At 38.8% G+C, this 27296-nt stretch overlaps 2 protein-coding genes across 2 annotated transcripts in view; both read right to left on the reverse strand.

Annotated features, from left to right (window-relative positions):
• The window catches only part of LOC139755512 (FAD-dependent oxidoreductase domain-containing protein 1-like), a 38605-nt gene extending 22487 nt beyond the window's left edge, over positions 1–16118 (reverse strand). The window contains exons 1-2 of the mRNA XM_071673885.1: positions 15415–16118; positions 10963–11192 (exon numbers count right to left, since the gene is read on the reverse strand). Of these exons, the coding sequence (XP_071529986.1) occupies positions 10963–11192; positions 15415–15897 (713 nt within the window). The 5' untranslated portion in view covers positions 15898–16118. The remainder of the gene's footprint in view (positions 1–10962; positions 11193–15414) is intronic.
• A 4155-nt stretch (positions 16119–20273) lies between these two features.
• Positions 20274–25720, reverse strand: ATPsynE (ATP synthase, subunit E). The gene is made up of 3 exons (XM_071673887.1): positions 25562–25720; positions 22992–23148; positions 20274–20447 (listed from the first exon to the last, which is right to left on the reverse strand). The coding sequence occupies exons 1-3, from the start codon at positions 25673–25675 to the stop codon at positions 20392–20394; spliced, it is 327 nt and encodes a 108-aa protein (XP_071529988.1). The 5' UTR covers positions 25676–25720; the 3' UTR covers positions 20274–20391.
• Between the last annotated feature and the right edge of the window lie 1576 nt (positions 25721–27296).

Raw genomic sequence — 27296 nt, forward strand, 5'->3', positions numbered from 1 at the left:
AGAGAATATATGTGTCGGAGGTGGAGGGAACGAGGAGAAGAGGGAGACCAAATTGGAGGTGGAAAGATGGAGTGAAAAAGATTTGGTGTGATCGGGGCCTGAACATGCAGGAGGGTGAAAGGAGGGCAAGGAATAGAGTGAATTGGAGCGATGTGGTATACTGGGGTTGACGTGCTGTCAGTGGATTGAATCAAGGCATGTGAAGCGTCTGGGGTAAACCATGGAAAGTTGTGTAGGTATGTATATTTGCGTGTGTGGACGTATATATATACATGTGTATGGGGGTGGGTTGGGCCATTTCTTTCGTCTGTTTCCTTGCGCTACCTCGCAAACGCGGGAGACAGCGAAAAAAAAAAAAAAAATGTTAAACTTAAAAATATCATATATATCAAACAGATTAATGGTAAATTTTTCATCAACAAACAACCCTCTAACTTCCTAACACAAGTGATATCTATGAATATATCTGGAGAACGTATGAAACTAATGTATGGCATACATTAGCCTTTGTTTTTGGTCAGAAAAGAAAACATATTTCATGATAAACTGTACACTTACTGAATGTACACTCTCCCAAAAAAGTATTGGCCCCACAGGCCTGAGGTTTTTAACAATCTATAAATGACCAACCGAGATTAAAACAATTTTGTTACCACAGAGAAGTCGAGTTTTAATCTCACCTGGCCAACTGTAGACCATTAGAAACTTCAAGCCTGAGGGGCTGATACTTTTTGGAAGAGTGTACACACAATAAGAAAAAAAAATCATACCACTTTTTAAGTGAAATAGGATGACACAACAGCCAAAGGATTCAGAGAAATGGCCATCAGTCTGGCACCACACTGGTATTCCTGCTTTCATGATATCTAATATATCGATTGCTAGCGATATATCCTGTCATTTGTCATAAAGTAATACAGGTTGAGCATCCCTAATCCAAAAATTTAAAATATGACATTTTCTGAGAGGTGACATGATGTTACAAGTGGAAAATTCCACAGCTGACCTCACTTATCCATGCTGGGCTCTGACACTCTGTTAGCACCAGTTTGTTACAAACCATCGTCACTGCCAGACCTATGTGCATTACTCACTGTGTTTTTAGCTTATTCTCTGCTCTGTGTGAATAAGTGTAAGAAAATGACTGTGTATCAGCAGCATATAAATTCAGAGTCATGAATGAAGGTCATACCAAACAACCACAGATTGGCCACATGGGTGGCTGATGTTGTGACACTTTAACTTTCTGATGGTTCAGTGTTACACAAACTTTGTTTCATGTGCAAAATCATTAAAAATATATTATACATTACCTTCAGACTATGTGTATTAGCTGTATCCAAAACATAAATGGATTTTCTGTTTAGACTTGGGTCCCATCCCCAAAGTATCTCATTATCTATTATCTATCACGACAAATGTGTAAAACAGGATGATATGGAAACAAATGGGTTAGAGCTGAGACATGCCTCAACATTTCAACCATTCAACGGTCTTCCTCAGGAGATACTGATTCCAGCATTTGGAGGGACTGTATTCCCACCCAGTAGGACGCCTTGGCGTGCCGCTCTCTGATTGGATTGCTTGTCCTACTGCCTCCACCCATTCACAGTGATCTCCACTGCCTGGCGTGACCAACAGATGAACCCGGACCCTGTGCTAACTTTATGCCTAATCCCTTCCCCTTGGTAAGTTCTCACCCTATCACTAAATAGTTGATGCCAAGTCAACTAAAAGCAAGTGGCAAACTGTTTAGTGATAGTGTGAGAGCTTAGCCAGAGGAAGGGATTAAAAACAACGTTAACACAAGGTCTGGGTTCATCTGCTGGTCACATTAGGCAGCGATCATTGTGAACACATAGAGACAGAAAGACAAGCAATCCAATCAGAGAGCAACATGCCAAGACATCTGACCGGGTGACCATCATTTGCTGGGGAAGACAGTATCCACCAAAGAAGACCGTTGAACGGTTGAAACATTGAGGTATGTCTCAGCTCCAACCCGTTTATTTTCATACCATCCTTTTTTCCACATATCTCATATGTATATGCAAATACTCCAAAATTCAACAGAGTGGAGGTACCATAATTATTTGGAAATTTCTCACATTCATGCTAACCAACCCAACTGTGGACAAAGCAAATTGTACTGATTATTTCAAAATTCATTGGACCCATCTACAAAGAAAAATATTTTACCATGAGAAAAAAATGGTATTTTACTTCACAACACAAGCCCTTTGAGCAAAGTGCATGTGGTTGAGAGTCCTGAGCATATAAGTTCTTAAAATGGCTGAGAGCTGAGCATACAAAGGTCCAATGTCAAACTATCAATCACAAATTGCTTTACTTTGTGTATATTTGAAATTAAGCTAGAAAGGCTGCTGTATCATGGGAGCCCACCTGATCAAGTATATCCATCAGTTACACAAAAATGGCTGAAGGTGACTAGACAGTTCAAAATCAGACTGCCATATAATCTGTGATTTCATTTATTTATAGGAATTTATCACCTACACTTTCCAAAAGAAGGAATAAAGGTAGCTAAACAAAAATTCACCCCCCCCCCTACAGATAATTAATCTGCTCCTAACACTATCTTAATCAGGTGGGAAATAGCAAGAATGTATGAAAAGAAAGGAAACAACTCAAATGATTATAAATACTGTTATAAGTGAGAGTGGGGGACTGGGACCTCCCCTCTTGTATTTCAATTTCTAAAAGCTGAAACAATGAAGGAGTGAGGTGAGAAGTACTAACCTTCCTTGAAAGCTATCGCTAGGGTGTCTAAATGTGTGTGAATATAAACAAGATGTAAAGAAAGGAAAGATAGTTATTAAGTCTGAGGAATGGAACATGGGTGTTCTAGCTCTGAGTGAAAAAAGCCCATGGGTAAAGTGGCAGAATGGTTTAGGAATGTCTTAGAGGTTAAGTCTAGGGTTGTAGGAAAGTGTGAAAAGTGTTAGAAAGTGAGCTCCACACTGATGTGAGTAAAAATGAAAGTGGAATGTGGGAAATGGATCATCATCAGTGTTTATGCACCAGGCCATGAGAAGAATGAGGAAAAGAGGCATGTTTTGGAAAAAGATGAGTAAGTGTGTCTGCACAAAGTATCATTAATGGTTGATCTTAATGTGAAAGTGAGTAGTGGTGCATATGAAGGTATAACTAGGAGGCAAGAGGTTGATCTTAATGCAAAATTGAGTAGTGGTGCATATGAAGGTATAACTGGGAGGCAAGAGGTATTCAGTAAAGAGACCAGAAATGGTTAACAGCTTGTAGAATTGAGTGCTGCAAAAGGACCGGTGACTGGGAATACAGGGCCTTGTTTTTTTTTTTTTAAAAGATGGGCATACATAATACATGGGTGAGAGAGAAATATGAAAAGTGGGCAATACTGGATCACATACTAAGTGAAAGGGATGGAAAAGAGTCTTTGATGTGAATGTGCTTAGAGGGGCAAGTGGTAGATGTCTGATCATTACCTGATGGAGAGGATGAAAATTTGTAGAGATAATAATATGGGAATAATTGAGGGAATAATTGGTGTACATGGGGTGTTCAGTGTTGTAAATGGAAATGGTGGAGCTTGTAGATTTATGTGTTGAAAAAGGACTGGTGATTGGGAATACCTGGTTTAAAAAGAGAGATATACATAAGTATACGTATATAAGTAGGAGAGATGGCCAGAGAGCATTATTGGATTACGTGTTAATTGATAGGCACGTGAAAGACAGACTTTTGGATGTTAATATGCTGAGAGGTGCAACTGGAGAGATGTCTGACCATTATCTTGTGGAGGCAAAGGTGAACTTTGTAGAGGTTTTCAGAAAAGAAGAGAGAATGTTAGGGTGAAGAGAGTGGTGAGAGTAAGTGAGCTTGGGAAGGAGACTTGTGTGAGGAAGTACCAGGAGAGACTGAGTACAGAATGGGAAAAGTGAGAACAAAGTACATAAGGGGAGTGGGGGAGGAATGGGATGTATTTAGGGAAGCAGTGATGGTTTGTGCAGAAGATGCTTGTGGCATGAGAAGCGTGGGAGGTGAGAGATTAGAAAGGGTAGTGAGTGGTGGGATGAAGAAGTAAGATTATTAGTGAAAGAGAAGAGAGAGGCAATTGGCCAATTTTTGCAGGGAAATAATGCAAATGACTGGGAGATGCATAAAAGAAAGAGGCAGGAGGTCAAGAGAAAGGTGCAAGAGGCAAAAAAGAGGGCAAATGAGAGTTGGGGTGAGAGAGTATCATTAAATTCTAGGGAGAATAAAAAGATGTTTTGGAAGGAGGGAAATAAAGTGCGTAAGACAAGGGAGCAAATGGGAACTTCAGTGAAAGGGGCTAAGGGGGAGGTGGTAACAAGTAGTGGTGATGTGAGAAGGAGATGGAGTGAGTATTTTGAAGGTTTGTTGAATGTGTTTGATGATAGAGTGGCAGATATAGGGTGTTTTGGTCGAGGTGGTGTGCAAAGTGAGTGGGTTAGGGAGAATGATTTGGTAAACAGAGAAGAGGTAGTAAAAGCTTTGCAGAAGATGAAAGCCGGCAAGGCAGTGGGTTTGGATGGTACTGCAGTGGAATTTATGAAAAAAAGGGGTGACTGTATTGTTGACTGGTTGGTAAGGTTATCTAATGTATGTATGACTCATGGCGAGGTGCCTGAGGATTGGCGGAATGCTTGCATAGTGCCACTGTACAAAAGCAAAGGGGATAAAAGTGAGTGCTCAAATTACAGAGGTATGTTTGTTGAGTATTCCTGGGAAATTATAAGGGAGGGTAGTGATTGAGAGGGTGAAGGCATGTACAGAGCATCAGATTGGGGAGGAGCAGTGTGGTTTCAGAAGTGGTAGAGGATGTGTGGATCAGGTGTTTGCTTTGAAAAATGTATGTGAGAAATACTTAAAAAGGCAAATGGATTTGTATGTAGCATTTGTGGATCTCGAGAAGGCATATGACAGAGTTGACAGAGATGCTCTGTGAAAGGTATTAAGAATATATGGTGTGGGAGGCAAGTTGTTAGAAGCAGTGAAAAGTTTTTATCGAGGATGTAAGGCATGTGTACATGTAGGAAGAGAGGAAAGTGATTGGTTCTCAGTGAATGTTGGTATGTGGCAGGGGTGTGTGATGTCTCCATGGTTGTTTAATTTGTTTATGGATGAGGTTGTGAGGGAGGTGAATGCAAGAGTTTTGGAAAGAGGGGCAAGTATGCAATCTGTTGTGGATGAGAGAGCTTGGGAAGTGAGTCAGTTGTTGTTCGCTGATGATACAGCGCTGGTGGCTGATTCATGTGAGAAACTGCAGAAGCTGGTGACTGAGTTTGGTAAAGTGTGTGATAGAAGAAAGCTGAGAGTAAATGTGAATAAGAGCAAGGTTATTAGGTACAGTAGGGCTGAGGGACAAGTCAATTGGGATGTAAGTTTGAATGGAGAAAAACTAGATGAAGTGAAGTATTTTAGATATCTAAGAGTGGATTTGGCAGCAGATGGAACCATGGAATTGGAAGTGAATCATAGGGTGGGGGAGGGTGCGAAAGTTCTGGGAGCGTTGAAGAATGTGTGGAAGTCAAGAACATTAACTCGGAAAGCAAAAATGGGTATATTTGAAGGAATAGTGGTTCCAACAATGTTATATGTTTGCGAGGCATGGGCTATAGAGTTGTGCGGAGGAGGGTGGATGTGCTGAAATGAGATGTTTGAGGATAACATGTGGTGTGAGGTGGTTTGATCGAGCAAGTAATAATAGGGTAAGAGAGATGTGTGGTAATAAAAAGATTGTGGTTGAGAGAGTAGAAGAGGGTGTTTGAAATGGTTTGGTCACATGGAGTGAATGAGTGAGGAAAGATTGACAAATAGGATATATGTGCCAGAGGTGGAGGGAACAAGGAGAAGTGGGAGAGCAAATTGGAGGTGGAAAGATGGAGTGAAAAAGATTTTGAGTGATTGGGGCCTGAACATGCAGGAGGGTGAGAGGCGAGCAAGGAATAGAGTGAATTGGAACAATGTGGTATACCAGGGTCAACGTGCTGTCAATGGATTGAACTAGAGCGTGTGAAGCGTCTGGGGTAAACCATGGAAAGTTCTGTGGGGCCTGGATGTGGAAAGGGAGCTGTGGTTTCAGTGCATTATACATGACAGCTAGACACTGAGTGTGAACGAATGTGGCCTTTGTTGTCTATTCCTAGCGCTACCTCGTGCACATGTGGGGGGAGGGGGTTGTTATTTCATGTGTGGCGGGGTGGTGATGGGAATGAATAAGGGCAGACAGTATAAATTATGTACATGTGTATATATGTATATGTCTGTGTGTGTATATATATGTATACATTGAGATGTATAGGTGTGTATATTTGTGTGTGTGGACATGTATGTATATACATATGTATGTGGGTGGGTTGGGCCATTCTTTTGTCTGTTTCCTTGTGCTACCTCACTAATGCAGGAGACAGCGACAAAGCAAAATAAATATAAAATAAAAAATAATAAGGGTGAGAAGAGAGTGGTGAAAGTGAGCGAGCTTGCAAAAGATAATTGATTAGATTGTGTAGAATGGAAAAGGTAGGAGTAAACAAAGCTTGGGGAGTGAGTAAGAAATGGGTGGTATTTAGGAAAGCAGTACCAGTATGTGTGAGATATGTGTGTGACATGCAGAAGATTGGAGGTGGGCAAGTGAGAAAGAGTTCTAAGAAGTGGGATGAAGTAAATATGCAAATGAAAGATAAAAGAGTGGTGAATGGGCAGTACTTACAGACTTACAGGGAAGGAGTAAGATTAACTCAGAGATGCACAGGGAAAGCTGCAGGAGGTCAAGAGGAAGGTGTAGGTGTTAATAAAGAGGGCAAATGAGACTTGAGGTGAGCAAGTGTCTAGAAACTTAAAAGCAGAATAAGATGTTTTGGTGAGAGATTAATAGTGTGGAAAAAAAGAACATATGGGAGCACTCATGAAGGGGGCAAATGGGAAAGTGGTAGCAAGAAGTAATTAGGTGAACATGAAATGGGATGAGTGCTTCGAAGGGCTGTGCGATGATAGGATTTCAGATGTAGGGTGTTTGGGTGAGGGAGCCATGCAAAGTGAGACATTCATGGAAAGTGGTTTGGTGAAAAGAGAAGTGGTGGTGAAAGCCTTAAATAAGATGCAAATTGGCAAGGTAGCCTGAGTGAAGAGTATTGCAGTTGAATTTTTTGAGAAAAGGGGTGAATGTGCTGTGGATTGGTTAGTCAGGATTTTCAATGCATACATAGATCACTGTGAGCTGCCTGAGGACCGGTGGAATGCATGTACAGTGCCATTGTATATAGGCATGTAAGACAAAGGTAAGTGTCTGAATTACTGAGGTATAAGTTTGCTGGGTGTACCGGGTAAGTTGTATAGACAAGTGTTGATTGAGAAGGCAGTAGCATCAACAGAGCATCCGACTAAGAAAAAATGTAGATTCAGAAGTCACACACAAAGTGTGGATCAGGTGTTTGCTAAAAAGAATGTGTGAGATATACTTAGGGAAACAAGAGGATTTGTATGTGGCATTTATGGACCTCAAAAAAGCTTTGCAAATCCTCTCCTCCAGTTTTTACTACTCCAAAAGAAGGAACAGAGGAAAGGGCCAAGTGAGTATCTTCCCTCTAAGGCTCATTCTTCTGCTTTCAATGCTAGTAACATGGGAAATGGAGAATATGTAGGAGAAAAAAAGAAGAGTGTATGTATGTATGTGAGAAATAGTTAAAAAAAACATGGATTTGTATGTAGCATTTGTGGATCTGGAGAAGGCATATGATCAGGTTGATAAAGATACTTTGTGGAAGGTCTTAAGAGTATATGGTGTGGGAAGTAAGATGCTAAAAGCAGTAAAAAGTTTTTATCAAGGATGTAAGGCATGTGTATGAGTAAGGCAAGTATATAAGTAGGAAAAGAGGAAAGTGATTGGTTCCCAGTGAATGTCGGTTTGTGGCAGGGGTGTGTGATGTCCCCATGGTTGTTTAATTTATTTATGGATGGGGTGGTACTGGAGAGAGGGGTGAGTATGCAGTCTGTTGTGGATGAGAGGGCCGGGGAAGTGAGTCAGTGGTTGTTCTCTGATAATACAGTTCTGGTGGCTGATTTGGGTGAGAAACTGCAATGGTTGGTGAGTGAGTTTGGAAAAATGTGAGAGAGGAGAAAGTTGAAAGTAAACGTGAATAAGATCAAGGTTATTAGGTTCAGTAAGGCTGAGGAACAAGTTAAATGGGATGTAAGTTTGAATGGAGAAAAACTGGAGGAAGTGAAGTGTTTTAGATATCCGGGAGTGGACTTAGTAGTGGATGGAACCATGGAAATGAAAGTGCGTCAAAGGGTGGGGGAGAGGGCGAAGGTTCTGGGAGCGATGAAGAATGTGTGGAAGGAGAGAAAGTTATCTTGGAGAGCAAAAATGGGTATAACTGAAGGAATAGTAGTTTCAACAATGGTATATGGTTGCGTGGCATGGGCTATAGATATGGTTGTGCAGAAGAGGGTGGATGTGTTGGAAATGTAATGTTTGAGGACAATATGTGGTGTAAGGTGGTTTGATCGATTAAGTAATGAAAGGGTATGAGAGATGTGTGGAAGTAAAAATAGTGGGGTTGAGAAAGCAGAAGAGGTTGTGTTGAAATGGTTTGGACATATGGAGAGAATGAGTGAGGAAAGGTTGAAAAAGAGGATATATGTGTCAGAGGTGGAAGAACAAGGAGAGGTGGGAGACCAAATTAGTGATGGAAGAGTGGAAAGAAAAAGATTTTGATTGATCAGGGCCTGAACAACACATTCACCCTCCTCCTCACAACCCTATCTATAGTCCATGCCACACAACCATACAATATTGTTGGAACTACTACTCCTTCAAACATACCCATTAATGCTCTCTGAGATCACGTTTTCTCTTTCTACACATCTTCATTTCTCTTACTTCATTACTTACTCGATCAAACCACCTCACACCACATAATGTCCTCAAACGTTTCATTTCCAACACCACCACCCTCTTCTGCACAACCCTATCTATAGTCCATGTCTCACAACCATACAATATTGTTGGAACTACTACTACTTCAAACATACCCATTAATGCTCTCTGAGATCACGTTCTCTCTTTCTACACATCTTCATCGCTTCCAGAACCCCCCCAATGACTCACCTCTGCTTCCATTGTTTCATTCACTGTCAAGTCCACTCCCAGATATCTTAAACAAGCACTTCACTTCCTCCAGTGTTTCTCCATTCAAACTTACAACCCAACTCTCTTGTCCATCAACTCTACTGAACCTAATAACCTTGCTTTTGTTCACATACACTCTCAAATTTCTCCTTTCACACACCCTCCCAAACTCAGTCACCAACTTCTGCAGTTCCTCACTCAAATCAGCCACAAAAGCTGTATCATCAGCAAACAACAGTTGACTCACAATCCCAGGTCCTCTCATCCCCAACAGACTGCATACTCACCCCTTGCTCCAAGACTTGTATAACCTCCCGTACCATCCATCCATAAACAAATTAAACAACCAAGGTGACATCACACACCCTTGCCACAGACCAATCTTGATAAAAACTTCTCACCACTTCTAGTAGCTTACCTCTCACACTATATATTCTTACGACTTTCCACAAAGCATCTCTATCAAACTTATCATATAACTTCTCCAGATCCATAAGAGCCACATACAACCCATCTGTTTTTCTAAGTATTTCTCACACACATTCCTCAAAGTGAACACCTAATCCACACTTACTTTACCACTCCTGAAACCACACTGCTCCTCCCATCTGATGCTCTATACATGCCTTCACTCTCTCAATAAATACCCTCCCTTACAATTTACAGTATACTAAAAAAACTTATGCATCTATAGTTTGAACACTCACCTATATATACCCTTTGCCTTTATATAATAACACTATACATGTATTCTTACAATCCTCAGGCAGTTCACCATGATCCATCCATGCATACACTGAATATCCTTACCAAACAGTCAACAACACAATCACCCTCTTTCTTAATAAATTCAACTGCAATACCATTCAAACCCACCACCTTGCTGGATTTCATCTTCCACAAGGATATCACCACCTCTTTTCTTTTCACTGAATCACTCCCTGACCCTCTCATTTCACATATCACCCTGACCTAAACACCCTACATCTGCCACTTTATCATCTCACACATTTAAAAATACTTCAAAATACTCACTCCATCATTACCTGTTCCCACTTCCCTTTTGCTCCCTTTACCCATGTTCCCATTTGTTCTCTTGTCTTTCGCACATTATTTACCTCCTGCCAAAACATCTTTCTGTTCTCCCTAAAGTTTAATGATACTTTCTCACCACAACACACATTTGCCCTCTTTTTCAACCCGTGCAACTTCCTCTTGGCCTCCTCCCACTTTCTCTTATACATCTCCCAATCATCTGCACTCTTTCCTTGTGAGTACTGACCAAACTTCTGTCTTTTCTCTTTCACTAGCAACTTTACTTCTTCATCCCATCACTCACAACCCTTTCTAATCTGCCCACCTCCCACTTTCACAGGACACATGCACCTCTTGTACATGCCATAACTGCTTCCCTATTCCTCACCTACAACTACCACTATTTCTTTCTACTTCCTACAAGTGGTATTCAAAGTTCTAGTGATTCATAATCAAGTGAAAATAAAAAGAAAAAAAGAAACATTTAAGGTAATGTCCACACACAAACTTGGTATATGACACTAAATCTAAGATACAGTGCTATGCTAGCTACATTAGCATATTCATGTGTTTAAGGATGTCCATTGTATGCAATACATTACTCAACTGATTTGAGGGTTAATTAAGGGTTGGGGTAATTCAGATGACCTGGAAAAAATCACACATTCATTATGATGGCTGAAAATTTACCCTAATCCATTCATTTCCAACTGCAGAACATATCTGAGTGGGATATCTTACTCTAATAACAAAAATACTTAAAGAAAACTTGCCTCTGCAAATTGTAATTTTCAATAAGCTGCTGGATTCCAGCCTCTGATGCCAAAGTAAGGTAACCATGAGGATTAAACTGAATATCAGGAGGATCCATTCCTTCCACTGCTAGAAGACTTTTAGATTTTCGTAAAAATTCCACTCCATACATTGAAAGTTGGATGTTCTCGGGTACACTGAACTGTTGGCGGATGCCACCTACTGACAAAACAGTTGATGCCTTTTTGTACTGGTGAGAGAAAGAGAAAAAGAAGCCTCTTATATCTTCATCAACCATAATCATCATTAATTTTAAAGCACACTGCAACATAGATTTCAAAGCTGATGGAACAGGGATTAATGTGGTTGGCATTATGTATCACCTTTAGTCATCTGGTCACAAAGAGGAAGCAACTGCCCATTTAGAGACAGGGAAAGTGTTGGGCAAACCTTTCAAGGTAAGCATAGACAGAATTCAAACTTACCTCCTCAAGCTTTGTAGTAGAGCATTCTTCCTGACTACCATTCCACTTTATTTATCTATATCATAAATTGTACATACAGCTGGTGACTGAGTTTGGTAAAGTGTGTGAAAGAAGAAAGCTGAGAGTAAATGTGAATAAGAGCAAGTTTATTAGGTACAGTAGGGTTGAGGGACAAGTCAATTGGGAGGTAAGTTTGAATGGGGAAAAACTGGAGGAAGTGAAGTGTTTTAGATATCTGGGAGTGGATTTGGCAGCGGAGGGAACCATGGAAGTGGAAGTGAATCATAGGGTGGGGGAGGGTGCGAAAGTTCTGGGAGTGTTGAAGAATGTGTGGAAGTTGAGAACATTATCTTCGACAGCAAAAATGGCTACGTTTGAAGGAATAGTGGTTCCAACAATGTTATATGGTTGTTAGGCGTGGGCTATAGATAGAGAGTCGTGCAGAGGAGGGTGGATGTGCTGGAAATGAGATGTTTGAGGACAATAAGTGGTGTGAGGTGGTTTGATCGAGTAAGTAATAATAGGGTAAGAGAGATGTGTGGTAATAAAAAGAAAGTGGTTAAGAGAGCAGAAGAGGGTGTTTTGAAATGGTTTGGTCACATGGAGAGAATGAGTGAGGGAAGATTGACCAAGAGGATATATGTGTCAGAGGTGGAGGGAACGAGGAGAAGTGGGAGACCAAATTGGAGGTGGAAAGGTGGAGTGAAAAAGATTTTGAGTGATCGGGGCCTGAACATGCAGGAGGGTGAAAGCGTGCAAGGAATAGAGTGAATTAGAATGATGTGGTATACTGGGGTCGACGTGCTGTCAATGGATTGAACCAGGGCGTGTGAAGCGTCTGGGGTAAACCATAGAAAGTTCTGTGGGGCCTGGATGTGGAAAGGGAGCTGTGATTTCAGTGCATTATATGTGACAGCTAGAGACTGAGTGTGAACGAATGTGGCCTTTATTGTCTTTTCCTAGTGCTACCTAGCGCACAAGTGGGGGGAGGGGGTTGTTATTTATATGTGTTGGGGTGGCGATGGGAATGAATAAAGGCAGACAGTATGAACTAAAGGCAGACAGTATGAACTATGTACATGTGTATATATGTATATGTCTGTGTGTGTATATATATGTATACGTTGAGATGTATACGTATGTATATTTGCATGTGTGGACGTGTAGGTTGGTGGGTTGGGCCATTCTTTTGTCTGTTTCCTTGCCCTACCTTGCTAACGTGGGAGACAGCGACAAAGCAAACAAAACAAAGCTTCATGGCAGGTGTAAACAAACATTCCATTACCGTATACTTAATTCATATACTCATTTCACTGAATCAATATGAAATTAGTAATTAAGTTGGGCTTTAAAAAAGAAAGGATGTGTTATTTGCACACAGGATATGAAGTAACTTAAAATGCCTTCCTTTGGTGATGGCTTACAAGTACCTATGAGGAAGGTCTGTGGGACTATGCTACTTGCCATGCAGAATATCTACTGGAAGTAAAATATAAATAAGTGAAAATACTGCACTTACACAATATCAAAAAGTAAGAACTAAACTATTTGCAAAAGAATTCCACTGTAATTATCTGGAGTAAGCCACAGGATAGTAACGGATATTTTGGACTGAAGTAAAGAGGCAACAGCATTACAAGAACAATGAAATTCATTTTACTAGAATGCTTTTGATGCATTCTGAGCACACTGTATGTTATCAGCTTCATGAGTATCAGGTCAACACAACTGACTGCTATGATGAGCTTCCAAGACAAGCTAATTAATATTATAAAAATATTAATATTATAAAAATCTAATTTCTAAAGAATGAAAAATTCCTTCTCTCTGGGGCAGTCCTACAAACTTGAGAATATCCTCAGGATCCTGAGGATTAGAATGTTCTAATCTCCTGCCTTCAGGAGAGGTAACTGCTTCTCCCCTGTCACTAAAACACCCTTCCAGTAGTAGCATGGTCTCAGATCTGACCTTGACTAATCATGTCAGCAAAGACATTACTATTTTCTCTCTGCCAGGGTCAGTACTGACCAGCTGCTGTAAAATTCTTGGATCAGAAACTCTGCATCAGTGGTGGTCACCACTGATTAAGAGATAAGTTATTTGAAAAAACAAAGGACAAGGAAGGGTAGGAAACATTAACCCAGAAAAAAATGCTCTCTGGATGCCGCTCTGGAGTGAAAAAGTCTTTCATCTTTCAAAACTTGCATTTCTCTCTAGGTATGAAAAATCTTGTAAGCTTGAGAGCATACCAACATGAAGGAGGAGGGCTAGAGTAAAGCTTTCAAAAAAGATGAAAAATGAAGGCAATAATCAGTTACCTTACAAGTTATCCTGTGGCACACTCAGATCTATCTTCTCCAATTGGGACATCTCTATCCTAAGTATCTTAGAGCATACCCCAAGACTCTCCAAAACACCTCTAATTAATGAAATGTTCTGCTAGTGAGATACAGGCTTCACAATAGGCAGATTAACTAACTAAAAGATTAATTAACTAACAGAATTGAAGTGAAGAAAGGAAGATATGTTAAAAACTAACAGGTTAAATGTTTCCAAATCCCATTAGACCAGGCATGCCATGGTGAAAAGCAACTAAGTTTCAAAAGGTGAAATCCATCTTTCCTTTATCTGTGAAACAGTTCTGGAATACACAAGGTGAACATTCTTAACCAAAAATCATTGCTGAAACACCTCAGGATTAGCCAAAAAAATCCTCCACGGGAAAAATCCAGTATGGAAAGCTAAAGAAAATGCTTTGTCTGTTTTCAGGAGCAGTATTAAGGACCTTGAGGACCTCCGAAGTATTCTCAAAAAATAAAGACCTGCTGTAAAAACTCTGTGAAGGTTTCCTGAACATCAAATAACTTCTTCCAGGATGAAGGTTATCAGTAGTGGGAAAACTGAGATCAACCAGAACCAAGCTCCAAGCATGTGAATGTCTAACTTAAAACAATAATCAGGTGGCAAATGGTCTGTGAAATGGGAGCCAGGACTGACCATCCAAATTACTGGTAAACAGAGATTCAACTCTTCCTAAAGTCAAACTGTTCCCTTGAGCAGATTCTGCTGATACTTTCTCATTATATGAAGCCTCAGACTGAGTTAGAGTACTCCAACCACAGGGAAAGAAAGGGACACAAGGCTTCTTAGGACTTGGAAGGGGCTCTTGTATCATGAAAGGGCCCCAAAAAAATTTCCTTGAAGGAGAGGAAGAAGACTGAGGAATATACACAGGTTCTTATAGCTGATGAAAGATCCCAGCAAGATTTAAAACTATTCTTAAGCTGCAATGGATCCATCCACCAGGGGGTTTCTAAGTTCGATGGAAGATCAGAGAACCTCCTTTCCCTTTAAACAGAGGGGCATCAACAGGACTATCAAACCCTCTAATAGAGCAGGGTCAGTCTATTCACAGTCAGGGCAGGTCCTGTCATAAGCAGAGTGAGGGGTAGATCCAGAGTAACCTTAACTCAGATGGCAACCAAAATTCTAAACCCAGAGTTCTACAATAGTCACTCCATACTTAAGTTTCAAGTGATGGGCTCCCATGAGACCTGCCCTTTTCTTTAGCAAAGCAAAGTGAGGAAGTATTCTGTGTTCAAAAAGTGTGGCAGCAGAAATACATGCTAAAATCCACCTCTGCCACACTGAGCACCTCTCAGGTGTGAAAATGCATTTTCATGAAGCACACTTGCTATTGTAAACATAATTCAGGTTAATCAGCTACTAGGAAAGGTTAGTTGAAGTTTTAATTGGTTCTGTCAATTTCCACAAATGTTTCACTTAACTTAAGCATTACATAACTCCACATTTCCCCTCATCATAGCCCTCTCAGCTATACACCACATCCCATACTATAATGAAAATTGACGTTACCAGTTAATGTTCTCCTGTTTCATTTTTCTCTTAATACAGTATATCAAAATTTGTCTTTCATAACATATTAATCTAAGGTTACTATAAAATACTTTTCAAGTTCACACTTACCGTGGAGTCATGCTCAACAACTACCACATTTAATCCCTGAAGAGCACGTTCTTTTAGATGGTATGCAACGGAAGATCCCATTACTCCACCACCTACCACCAAAACATCGCAATATGATGGCCAAATTTTTTCAGGCCTATTTCTTGAATCCATGGATGAACCTCGACTTTCCTGTGGCTCTCCTCTGTTAATCTTACTTTTAACACTTTTATAGAAATTCTTTACGTCACTAGTTAATATATCATACGTCCTTTGATACGGATTAACATGCTTGATCTTTCGATAATGATCATCCGATCTGTCCTCAAGCTCTGGGAACTGCCTGGCCGGGTCCTTCTGCCGCTTGTACTTTTTAGTGCTGCTGGACACACCACGGGTGGTCCACCCAAGGCCAGCAAATCTGCACAGTGATTGTCGTGTTGAAAATTTACTTGTCCGGCATTCCACGAAGGTTCTTACGGAGGCTCTGATTATGTATAACATTTTAGCGTGTGAACCAACAAAAGCACATATACACTAAGTGGCCAACGTGCCCTTTAACAAATTTCCTTCGAATTTTATTTACTTCTAGATACTAGACAAGTCCTTCTCTGATAGTTATTATACTCAGTAACCAGCTGTCGAGTGTTTACTTATCTCTGGTCGGGTAGGTGGAGTAATCAGCTGATAGGGTTCCTCATCTCGCCGCTTACCGACTGTAAATAAACCCGCTCTATTCCCACCTCAGCGAACATAGTCACAGCGAACATAGTCTCAGATTAAGTTCAATAAAAAAAAAAAAAAACTGGCACACATAATTGCTAGCAAACAAAAAGTAAAGTATGTGTGAAAGGGTCTAGGAGGATAAAAATCCATCCTTTTTTTCATTCTTAATTCCATGAGAGCGAAACAAGTACACAACAGCCTTCGAAAATCATTTGCCCACATCTTCAACCCATTCTCAGTGTGTAAAAGTGTGTGAAACATGCTCTTCCACAAGTAAAATTCTTGTTCCCATATCGCTCATAAAGATGTTTCAAGTGGGATCAAAATTGGCAAACATACCACCTTACACAAAATATGCCACAAATACATACTAATACCATTCATCTCTGATATCTGATTCATCGCGGGCTTTAACCATCAATCTCGCTATATCTATCCAACTCTTCCATAGTCTACACTCCCATCTTTCAAAATAAAAAAAAAAGTGTGTGGTTAGGTGTGTCCAAAAAAAAAAAAAAAGTTGAGAGAGAAGATACAATTAAGAAACGGAAGATGGCTATAGCGTTTCTATAGATATCTGGTGTAGGTTTTACTCGTGTTTACTGAATACGCATTTTTGTTGGCTTTAGATAGACTGTGTATATGTGCTATTACCTCTTGTACATTACGGGGAGAGAATATTGGACTCATATCTTCCATTTCTTATCCTTTCTGTATCATCAACAAGCTGCCGGCATTAAGTCTCATGGCTTAGACCATTCCAACCATCTACTACCCGTAAACTTAAGGTTTTCTATAAATCCCTCTTGACCAGCCTTTTTCTCAGCTTCCGGTCATAGCGTCTAGTAATTGCATTTCGTGCAAGAACTATTGACTGATGGCTTTACTCAGTGCTTCTTCATTGCAGCACGTGTCACTTGGTTCCATCTTTAAATCGTTCTTGTGTGTTTTCGATGTGAGGGTATTTTTTTTTTCGTTTGCGATGAACTGTAGGACTTTATTTCGAGTGGCAGAGGGTGTGTGGATCAGGTGTTTGCAATAATGGATGTGAGAAATAATAAAGAGAAACAGATGGATATGTGTGGCGTTTATGGATCTAAAGAAGGTATATGAGAAGGACTGATAGACATACCTTATGGAAGCTCTTACCAATATGGTGTGTGAGGAAAGGCGTTTGTACTAGTAGGAGGAGAAAGTGCTTCTAGGTTAAGGGTGGTGTACGGCAGGGGTGTGTGTTGTCACCATTTATTTATGGAATGAGTGGTGAGAAGGGTAAATGGAAGGACCTCGAAGACGGGCGAGTATGCAAGTTGTAGGGGGTGAGGGAACCTGGACCTAACAGCAGTTGTGGCAGATTCGACTGAGAAACTGCAAGATTGAAAGGAGGTTGAGGGTAAATGTGAATAAAAGCAATTATTAGGTTTAGCAGAGCAAAGGGGAGGTTAATTGGTGTATGAGTTTGAATGGACAAATATTGGAGAAAGTGGAGAGCTTTAGATACCTTGTAGTAGACTTTGTAGGAATGAAACCATGAAAGCAAAAGTGACTCAAAGGGTGAGAGGGGTTGAAGGTTCTTGCAACATTGAGGAACATGTAGAAAGAGAGGTAGTCAGCTGGGAGGCCAAAACTTATATGTTTGAAGTTATGGCAATCCAAGTGATGTATAAATGTGAGGCATGGGCTATATATAAGTATGTATGGAGGAGGGTTGATGTGTTGGAAATGAAATGTTTGAGGACATTAAGCAATGTAAGGTGCTTTGATCAAGTTACAACCAGAATGTTTAGAGAGGCGTGCTATTAAGAACAGTGTGGTCGAGAGACCTGAAGAGGTTGTGTGCAAAGGTCTGAATATAATGAGTGAGGAGAGGATGACAGAGAATATATGTATCAGAAGTTGAGGCAACAAGAGGAGGAAGACCAGATATGAGATGGAGAGATGAAATAAAAAAGATTTTGAGTGATCTTGATCTGAATATGTGGGAGAGTGAAAGGCATGCAGTGAGCTGTGTGGTGTATAGGAGGCAACAAGCTGTCAGTGGACTGAACCAGGGAATATGAAGTAGCTTGGGGGAAACCATGGAAAGGCTTGTTGGGCCTGGTTGTGGATACAGGGCCATCATTTTGGTGCATTACACATGACAGCTAGAGAATGCATGTGAGTGTGCCTTTTTTCTTTTTGTCTATTACTGGCACAACCTTCCTAATGGAGGAAATGGATACATGAAAAAAATGTTCATTCTAAAACTTACTACAGTAGCTGGTTTGTAAATCTGGACTCTTTACATGATACCATAGATACACGCTGTCAGGTTCAGTTTTCTTGCTCTTTGTCGTTTCATTGGCCCTTACCTGTTTGTTTTATTCATGCTGCTGCCTCATTCTTTGGTGTGTGGTATGAACTTACTCTTTATTGGTCAACTGAGTATTCTCTTTCTTCCTTTTTGTTTCCCTTAATCCCCCAAAATTTATATATCTAAATGTCTAAATTTTCTTTATCCTGATAGGTTAGTTGCGTGTGGCTACCATAACCTTGTTTCTTTCTGCATTATGCTCAGCTTGGGGACCACAAAATAAAATGACAAATTTTCTCTCAAAAGTTGCAGGTCATGTCTCTTGAATATCTATCTATCCTTCAAGGGAAGGTTAACTGTTCTACAAAGGAACATGATAATGGATGCTGGTCTACACCTGTTCAGTGTTCCTTCAGACAATATATTTCTTAGATTATGTATCTTAACTTTGTTTCTGTCTCCCTTCTCCAACTTTTTGATTGTTACTCTTGTATCTTGCTGTTAATTTCTGTAGATTACTATTCAGTTACCATCTCTTGAAGATAGTTTTTGTTTTAATCCCCTATCTTTTACCTTCATTCTCTTTTCTGGTGATTCAATTCCATTTACCTTTCCTTGGGTTTCCATTTCTTCACTGTGCTGTTTTCTGGATATATTTTGGTGTTCCTTAAGTAGGCATATTTACTGCATTTTCTGCTACTGTATTATGTCTGTTTCAGTTTTTTAAAATTTACTGCAATCCTTACACAATAATTGTTACCGCTAAATTTTTCCAATTAATATTCTATTACAGATTTTGTGGAGTGACTGGGTATATCAGGTTTCTCGTGACTTTCCGCAAAAGTTTTCTTCTATATTTGAAACTATTATTTATTTCAGGATTCTAACTTCATGTCACATATATGTCTCATATTTTCTGGCTGTTCTTTCATATTAAAGGTAATTATTTTACTCATCTCTGTCTAATCCAGACTTTGCACTTTATAATTGCCTAGGACCTTTCTCTAAGAAAGAGTCCACTCTTTGGATGGGTCGGTGTTTTCTTTTGCCTCTTCAACTGCTTTTGCTAGTATCGGTCCATCATCTGTAAGGGAGTGTGCTTCTGTTGATAATGATCATCTTTCCTTATGTGCTCCATATCTGGTATGATTGTGTTCATCAGGTTTAGTGTTATAGAGCCTTTGCATCCTTATCTCATTTTTTACATTTAATTTCACTTTTATCATTTCTATAACTTAATACACTTCTCCCCTTTGAAAATATTGTGTGAATTTTAGATGTACTAGGTAATGCATTAATAAATAAATAAATGTCCCTCTTTCTTCAGAATCAAAAACTGTAACCTGTAACTTATCAACATCTATTGCCATCATTGTTAATGATAGTCTTCTTTTATAGCTACTTTCATTACAGTATTGTAATATGAATGCTTTTAAGGCAACATCCATCTGTACAGCCACTTTGATTTTTAGTGGCTCCAAGTTTGTACTGTTTTTAGAGTATGTCGAATGAAATTACACTTGGAAAAAACAGGTATACATATAACACAATTGTGGAGATACAAACCAGTCACTTAATGTTCATTTATCAACTTACATGACTGATGAACGGGGAAGTATTGTGGTTTTCTGGGTATTATCTTTAACTATTCATACTATACATATATCCTGGTAGAGGAAATTTTTGCATACTTAGGGGAGGGCCACATTTGTTGAATTGCGTAGTAAATAGGTTAATGGGCGTGAATAAGAGTAGGTCAAGTCAATTATATGTGGGGCTTGGTTGTGGATGAAGGAATAAAGTTTTTGGAATATTTTTCACAGTACATGAGAGCTATTCAATCGGTTATTAAATGACAAGAAAATCTTTTTCATTTATTAAAGATACAATTTATACAATATTTTTCCATTACAAATTTATACAGTGTAATGATATTACTGATGAATACATACGAATGGACCCCTGGAACGTAAGTGCTACTAGAAGTCTGGTGGAACTTTGACACCAGCCTGTCCCGCCAGTTCGATCATTTCAACTATGGAGAAAAACAAGTCAATAAGAACAAGATCCAATTTCAACAAACATATGCATGTATTTCAAAAGGAATTTTCAATAAAAATATTTGTGTTACACTTTAGGAAAAGTTTTACTACACAGCAATGTTGACATCTGTAATATCTCATGGGGAATTTATAAATGTGGAGAAGTGTGGTTAAATGACATTTGCAGAAATGGGTAGGTGAGATACAAGCACAAGGGCAGATTTAGGCAAGACAGACTAGGCAGATGCCCATGGGTCCCTAAAATAAAAAGGCCTACAAGACCATTCTAAAAAAATGTGTCATTAGCATTTATAGGACAATGCAACAACTGTTCCAGCACCTAGGTTAATAGTAAATGAAAGCAATATCTAACCACAATGTCTGACAGTTTATGGTAATTATACCAAAAAGTCTACATCTGCACTCGCTCACTCCCATATTGTACTACACAACTGTGTTAAGTGCAGAACCTACTTGCATGAGGTTACAATATGTGTGAAAAGCACCTTAGACTAGAATGTATCAATGGGACTAGTCATGTCAACTTCTCATTAAAAAGGAGTATACCATTTCCTGCCTTAGGGCTGCAAGAACTACCAGAAAAGGCGACCTGAAGTAACTACAAGACCCCTCATTAAGAGGGCAAATCCCATCCCTTCCTTCAACTTCTTTGACCCTCCTTGCTATCGTGTACCCTTTTAGGAAAATCAGTATAGAAATGAACTCATATATGAGTTTTGTCACCACTACTCAGCATTATCAGGGTTGCTACCTAGATCCAGAGTCTGCATATAGCAGCAAACATCACAATGTCAAAAGTGTATCAAGATTAATCTAAGGGGAGGCAATAAATAAAATAATGGAATTTCTATGTGAACTTCAACAGTCATGAGAAGCTGGAAATAACTGGTGATCTGAATAGTACAAACTGTGTTTGTGTAAATTCTGATAGTTCATCGCCATGAATGGTGCTTCATCAGTGCTTTGCAGAACTTAACAGTTTTTATCCCTTTTGCTTAATCAAGCATAAAATACCAAATACATTAACTATCTCTTAACACACTCAAGTTGATAGTCATCCCGTTTGTTTTGTTTGGAAGGGTGACAAATCAATATCTATGCAATTCTGCTCATGTGACGGAGTTCACCACAGTTGCCAGAAACAAGTTCCCAGGAGAAAATCTTTCAGAAATATGCCTGCTTGATGACATCTTTAGTGTCTCCTATGGTGAAACACTCCCTACTGCAATTTTTTAAAGTACTGATATGGCATAGGCAAAAGATGCCCTAATCAAAGACAATCTTAGGTGAAAAATACAGAGCAGAAAAATGAGTAGAAATTAATCATGACTCAACTGGTATTTGTAGACCTGAATCTTAAAAGAAGAAAGATTATATTAAGAAGCAATGAGAAAAAAATTCCCGAGCTTAGCTCTTCAAGATATCACAATGCTTAATTCTCAAGTGACCAGTCTCCATACAGAAACTCTGGGAAGCTGCTGCCAGCCAGATGCCTTGTGTCCACTTGAGAATTGACAAGTCTCCATACAGAAACTCTGGGAAGCTGCTGCCAGCCAGGTGCCTTGTGTCCAAGATTTGGGGATAGAGACATGCAGACATTTAGCTTAAGATAACGGTGGCAAAAATATTACAAGTACAAAAGAGAGACACAAACAGCATTGCAGAGTACAGATAGGAAGGCTGAAGAGAGCCGATGCCAGGAAAATTCATAAAATAAAGAGGCTTTTGATTCCACCTGGTTTACAGAGAGGAGAAAGAATCATCCCAGATATTTGAGCAATACTCCATACTAGGGCATATAAATCCAAAGTAAATAAGGCTGTTGCTAAAAATATATATAACCATGGCACCTACACAACACCCCTAGCTATTGGAAAGCATACTTTGCAAAGTTCATTACATGGGTTTTCCAGGACAGAGTGGAGGGTATGGTTATGCCCTAAATGTTAATAATGAAGATGACCTGTGGTGCTTTGAAACTGAATAGAGGAAAACGAATGACAGATATTATAACAAATTACATTCTAGTACAACTGAATTTAAATGTTTTACTAATTCCCACTGCAAAATGCTGCAAAGGTCTAAAATCAAAGAAAGATATAGGATCAGTTCACAATAGGAACTACTTGAATTTGTATAGAATTCTTAATGATAATTTGGTCACCAAATAAGCAGCTGCCATCATTTTCCTCTGATGTATGAATGACTGAAAAACCGTTGTCTCAGAATGCATGAAAAGGAAAGCAGAAAAGAGGAGGAAATGATGATGTTAGAAAAGGAAATAAAAACTGGAATACTTCAGAATGAATGGGGCCTAAGTAAGAACTACCTTTAAAAGTCAGTGCCCTTCTCCTAATGGTAGTGTTTGTTACCAAATGATGCTAACCAATATGCAATGGGGTTGCTAACTATTGTAAATATACAAATTATGTGTGTCTTTCTACTTAAAGTTAACAGTTATGCTTCTTGATCACTAATATTATTATCCACATTTCACAAAGAGGAACTGTACTTACTCCTGTTATATTTAGCCTTTTCTTCAGCAAGTTGTGCATTTCTAATAACAGCCTGCTTGGTTTCCTCTTCTCTAATGACAGTTTCCTTTGCACTCAGGGTTTTGAAGTGGCTTCTCCCATATATGATGCCTGTCAACAGTGCAGCCCATCGACCAAACTGCAAGAAAAGACATTGTACTTCTCCAACGACACCCTTTTTAAAGTGAAAATTGTCATTTTTTTTATCCAACAGAAAATTATTGTCATAAAGTATATCAATTATATCCACATGTTTAGTTTTCTTTTACTTGGAAGGGTGATTCAACGAGTCTCCTCCTCATCCTATACTATCCCTGCAAAATTCTACAAAACTCTAAAACATTGACAGTGCCCCTGTATAAGGGCAATGGAACAAAAATGTACATTTAAGTGTGATTATTACAAGGTTTTACCTACATTTCACATTAATTAACCTCACACTCCATTGATATTCATAGCCCTCACCACTAATACTTAACTATGGCAATATACAACATAATCATATATTCTCAAACACCATACAAGCAATGAAGAACAAAACTTCTCTATCGAAGGATAGTTCTAATGAATAATAAATAAGCCTTTTAATGCATCAGGCTTATCAACAAACCCTTAACAAGCCATAACATATTTTGGAGTATTAGAACTGTGTGTAAATTATTTATGCATAAAAACTAATTCTACATAAGTAACAATAATTCTATTGTTAGTGATAACAGCATTTGTTTAGGTGATGAGAGATAAGCCATGACTTAACACTGGCTTAGACATGATGTTTGCTTAAACATGATGTGTCTTAAGACAGCTTTGACATCTCTGTAAATGGGATTTAATATCCTTTATATCAAATGTGATGCCTTTATTCATTGCAGTTTTCATCACATTTTTAATTGGAGCTTCAGAAAGCTTGTAAAAGAATTGGATCAATAGTAGTTTGGGAACCTGTTCATTGGGCAAACAATGGAAACATACCTTTTCACTGACGAACACTGATTATTTTTTTCATGAAAACTTTACTCGTATTCAAAAAAGTTTATGAATAACGATGGTTCACTTTCCCTCTTCAACAGGTATTACCTTAGTTTTTGCTCCCGAGAGCTGACTACTTTTGTGCACCCACCACTAACTAGACCATGCAATACTAGGCAAGCTGCTGTATCACATGATTATTGTGTGGCCATCAGGAACTCAAGCATGGGCAGTTTGATAACTGCTTCTTTTCCTACACGTTAAAGCTTTGGAAACTCTACCTTCTCATGTCTCGCAATAACTATGACCTGGCGCATTTTAAAGACAAGTTTTTTATTTCCTCCATAATTCATAAATACTTTCCCTTGTCTTCTTTTTCCCTTTCATTATTCCCTTTACATTTCAATTAAGGCCCTCCTTTGATGTAGACTTTTGTCCATGACCAAGCCTTCAACATAAGAAAAAAAGCATTCGGTGTAGTACTGACATTCCTTTATACATGAAACCCATCCTTACCATTAAGAGAAAACATACAGATGGCAAGAGAGGAAAGTATGCCTTATGTAGATATTTTTTTTTTTTTCAACAAGTGTCACCATATCTAAACTGTTCATATCAGTTGTAGACCCTTTGTACACTAATTTACAAATCACATAAAACCCAACAAAAATCCAAATAAGTACTAGGTGGAACTTTATCTTTAAGTCTACTGGAAGATTATCTTTTACAGTCCTAAAACACAGTGCAAGGAAATATGAACACTATAGCAGCATCCCTCTTCTTCTACTAGACAAGTCGTACCAATCAATTCCTTAAACTTGCATGCTTTCACCAAATGATTTCCCTTGATATGATATCCCTGCAAAATAAATTTTAAAGCCAAACTCGATAAGCACCTCAGACATGGGTAAACATCAGTCTGAGGTCATATATAAAATAGCAAATACTAATCCAAGCTCAATTCTTTAAAGTTCATTTTTCACTCATTATGCCAATTTATTGCAACTATCTTAGCACAGAATGATACATTATAAGTCCTGTTTGTATGTAGAAGAGGACTACATTGGGAATCAGCGTTCTCTGATTTTTCACATATTTAATCAGTAATAAAAAACAAAAAAAAAGGAAACCCATTTTTTTCCCGACCACTTCTCAATACTGTTTGACTCAGTTCTGCTAGCACATTCTTTTTTTCGTATATCACATTCCAGTTATGTAATAACATTACCCCTGCCAATTTGTTATGTCACAGGTTTAATATTTTGAAGAACAAATCGAAAATTGGTCTTATAACTTTAAAATGTTATTCACTAGTTATATGTATCATTTACTTCTATTCTATTTTAGATCGAATTTTTCTTGTACTTATGACATGAAACGCCATGGTAAAGGTCTGCTTGTATAAGCAAATGTAAAATTTATATATGATCAGCAGACGGCAGTAGTTAGGCCGGCTTCTGGCTACTCCGCCTCCACCATCTTATATTAATACATCAAATTCATACCACATCCACATTCTTAACGGCAACAGATACCCAAGTTCCTTTCACTTACTGCTCCTTTAACTAGTGCAATCCATTTACCTTAATCAATGGGGAAACACGAACAGGAGCAGCTAGACTCGCCATTTTCTCGATCAGTTGTTCTAACTCCAGCTGATCTCGGACCTCACGGTGGAAATAATTGTGGTCATACATTTTCTATTTCTAGTTACATGATAAATATAAAGTAATTTTATATTCTAGTGTAACAATTTGGTATTCTTTATATAAAAAGCTACTTTTCTATCCATTTCTTCTTCATTTCTTTTTTGTAAAATGTTTCATTAAATGTAGGACCAGTACGTAGGGGGTGCTGACCACACCAGGTCATTCAAGGTTGGAGAGTGATGGACAACGTTATCAGGGTATCATGCTCACATCCCTCAGAAAAAAGACCTATTCCATGACATATGTCATGTAAGATCAAACCAGAAACAATTGGATAATACATCTTTTTTCCCCTTTTTTTGATATGGGCGTACAGCAATCAAAAAAGAAAAGGTTAACAAAAAATATGACGAGTAGAACCTTATAAAAGCGAACATCTCTATATTTCATGTCTGTTATTCTTTTACATCACTGAATACCTATTCTGATCAGTTTCCTTCCTATTGAAACAAATGGTAGTTGATTGGAACACTGTTCATTAATCCCCCACCCAACAAAAGAATATCTTTCCTTCCCAATTTACTGTGTTCCATGCTTGCTTCTTAGTGGGAGCCACGCCAACCCTGATATAATCAAATCAATTCGAACTGATTATTAAAATAAATGATGACTTTACATTAAGATATGGATGATGTATTATAACAATACTGTACATGAACCTTGACTATTAAACAAGGAAGTTGTGGCTCTAATGGACCATGTCTCAACATTGTACTTTGTAGATTATCAGAGAGTACAGTACAGAAAAAGTGGGTTGAACATCTAGAGAAGGCTGCCCTTCCATATGATAGAAGAGTTGGGTATTAAAGGTGTGAAATAATGCGGCATACATCTTTTAAGGATTCATAACAAGTTGTCAAAGGAAGTCCAGAAAATGGGAAAGGATACTTTGGCAGTATATACCTGGATCACTCACTAGTATTCCACTGTGTACCTCCTCCACAAAGGTAAATAGGGAAGTTAGAGTATAATGGAGGCAGTCATGGAACGTTACTGGGCTGGATGACGAATTTATTGAATCAAAGGAAAATGAAAATAGTGATTACAGATACGTTTTGCTGTTGGAAATCATCATTGGGGATCCTTCGAGGGTATGTGACTTTATAAGTTCCGACAGCTGTATGAATGTTTGCAGATGATGTCAAGAAATCTGAAGCCAATTAAGACAAGAGAATCAAGTTTACCACTTCAGCAAGATGTTACAAAAATATATGGCGTATGGAATTCAAAGCTGATAAACACTATGTCATAAAATGTGGAAAAAGTGGCAGAAGACCTAAACATAAGGTGGGGAGGTATAATGGCGATCGAAGTGTAGGTAAAGAAAGACTTGGGCATAAGTTTACGTACATTCTATCGCCAGATGGGCATAGTAATGAACTAGAAATAGATTGAGATTATGAGTCTATATGAAGGTAAACTTCAAATACATAGTTTGGAGCTATGGTTAAAAGACAACTCACTAATTTTCATACGACCAACCAGGAACCCAGGAGTATACTGCTTTTGTGTGGAACCCACACTCGAGGGAAAATTAAAGAATAACTCCACATTGGGCGCCTACCATGGAAAAATTAAGTTATGGAAAAAAGGATTTAGAAATAAAAAG

The sequence above is a fragment of the Panulirus ornatus genome, chromosome 19, assembly GCF_036320965.1.
Source record: "Panulirus ornatus isolate Po-2019 chromosome 19, ASM3632096v1, whole genome shotgun sequence".
NCBI classification, from domain to species: domain Eukaryota; kingdom Metazoa; phylum Arthropoda; class Malacostraca; order Decapoda; family Palinuridae; genus Panulirus; species Panulirus ornatus.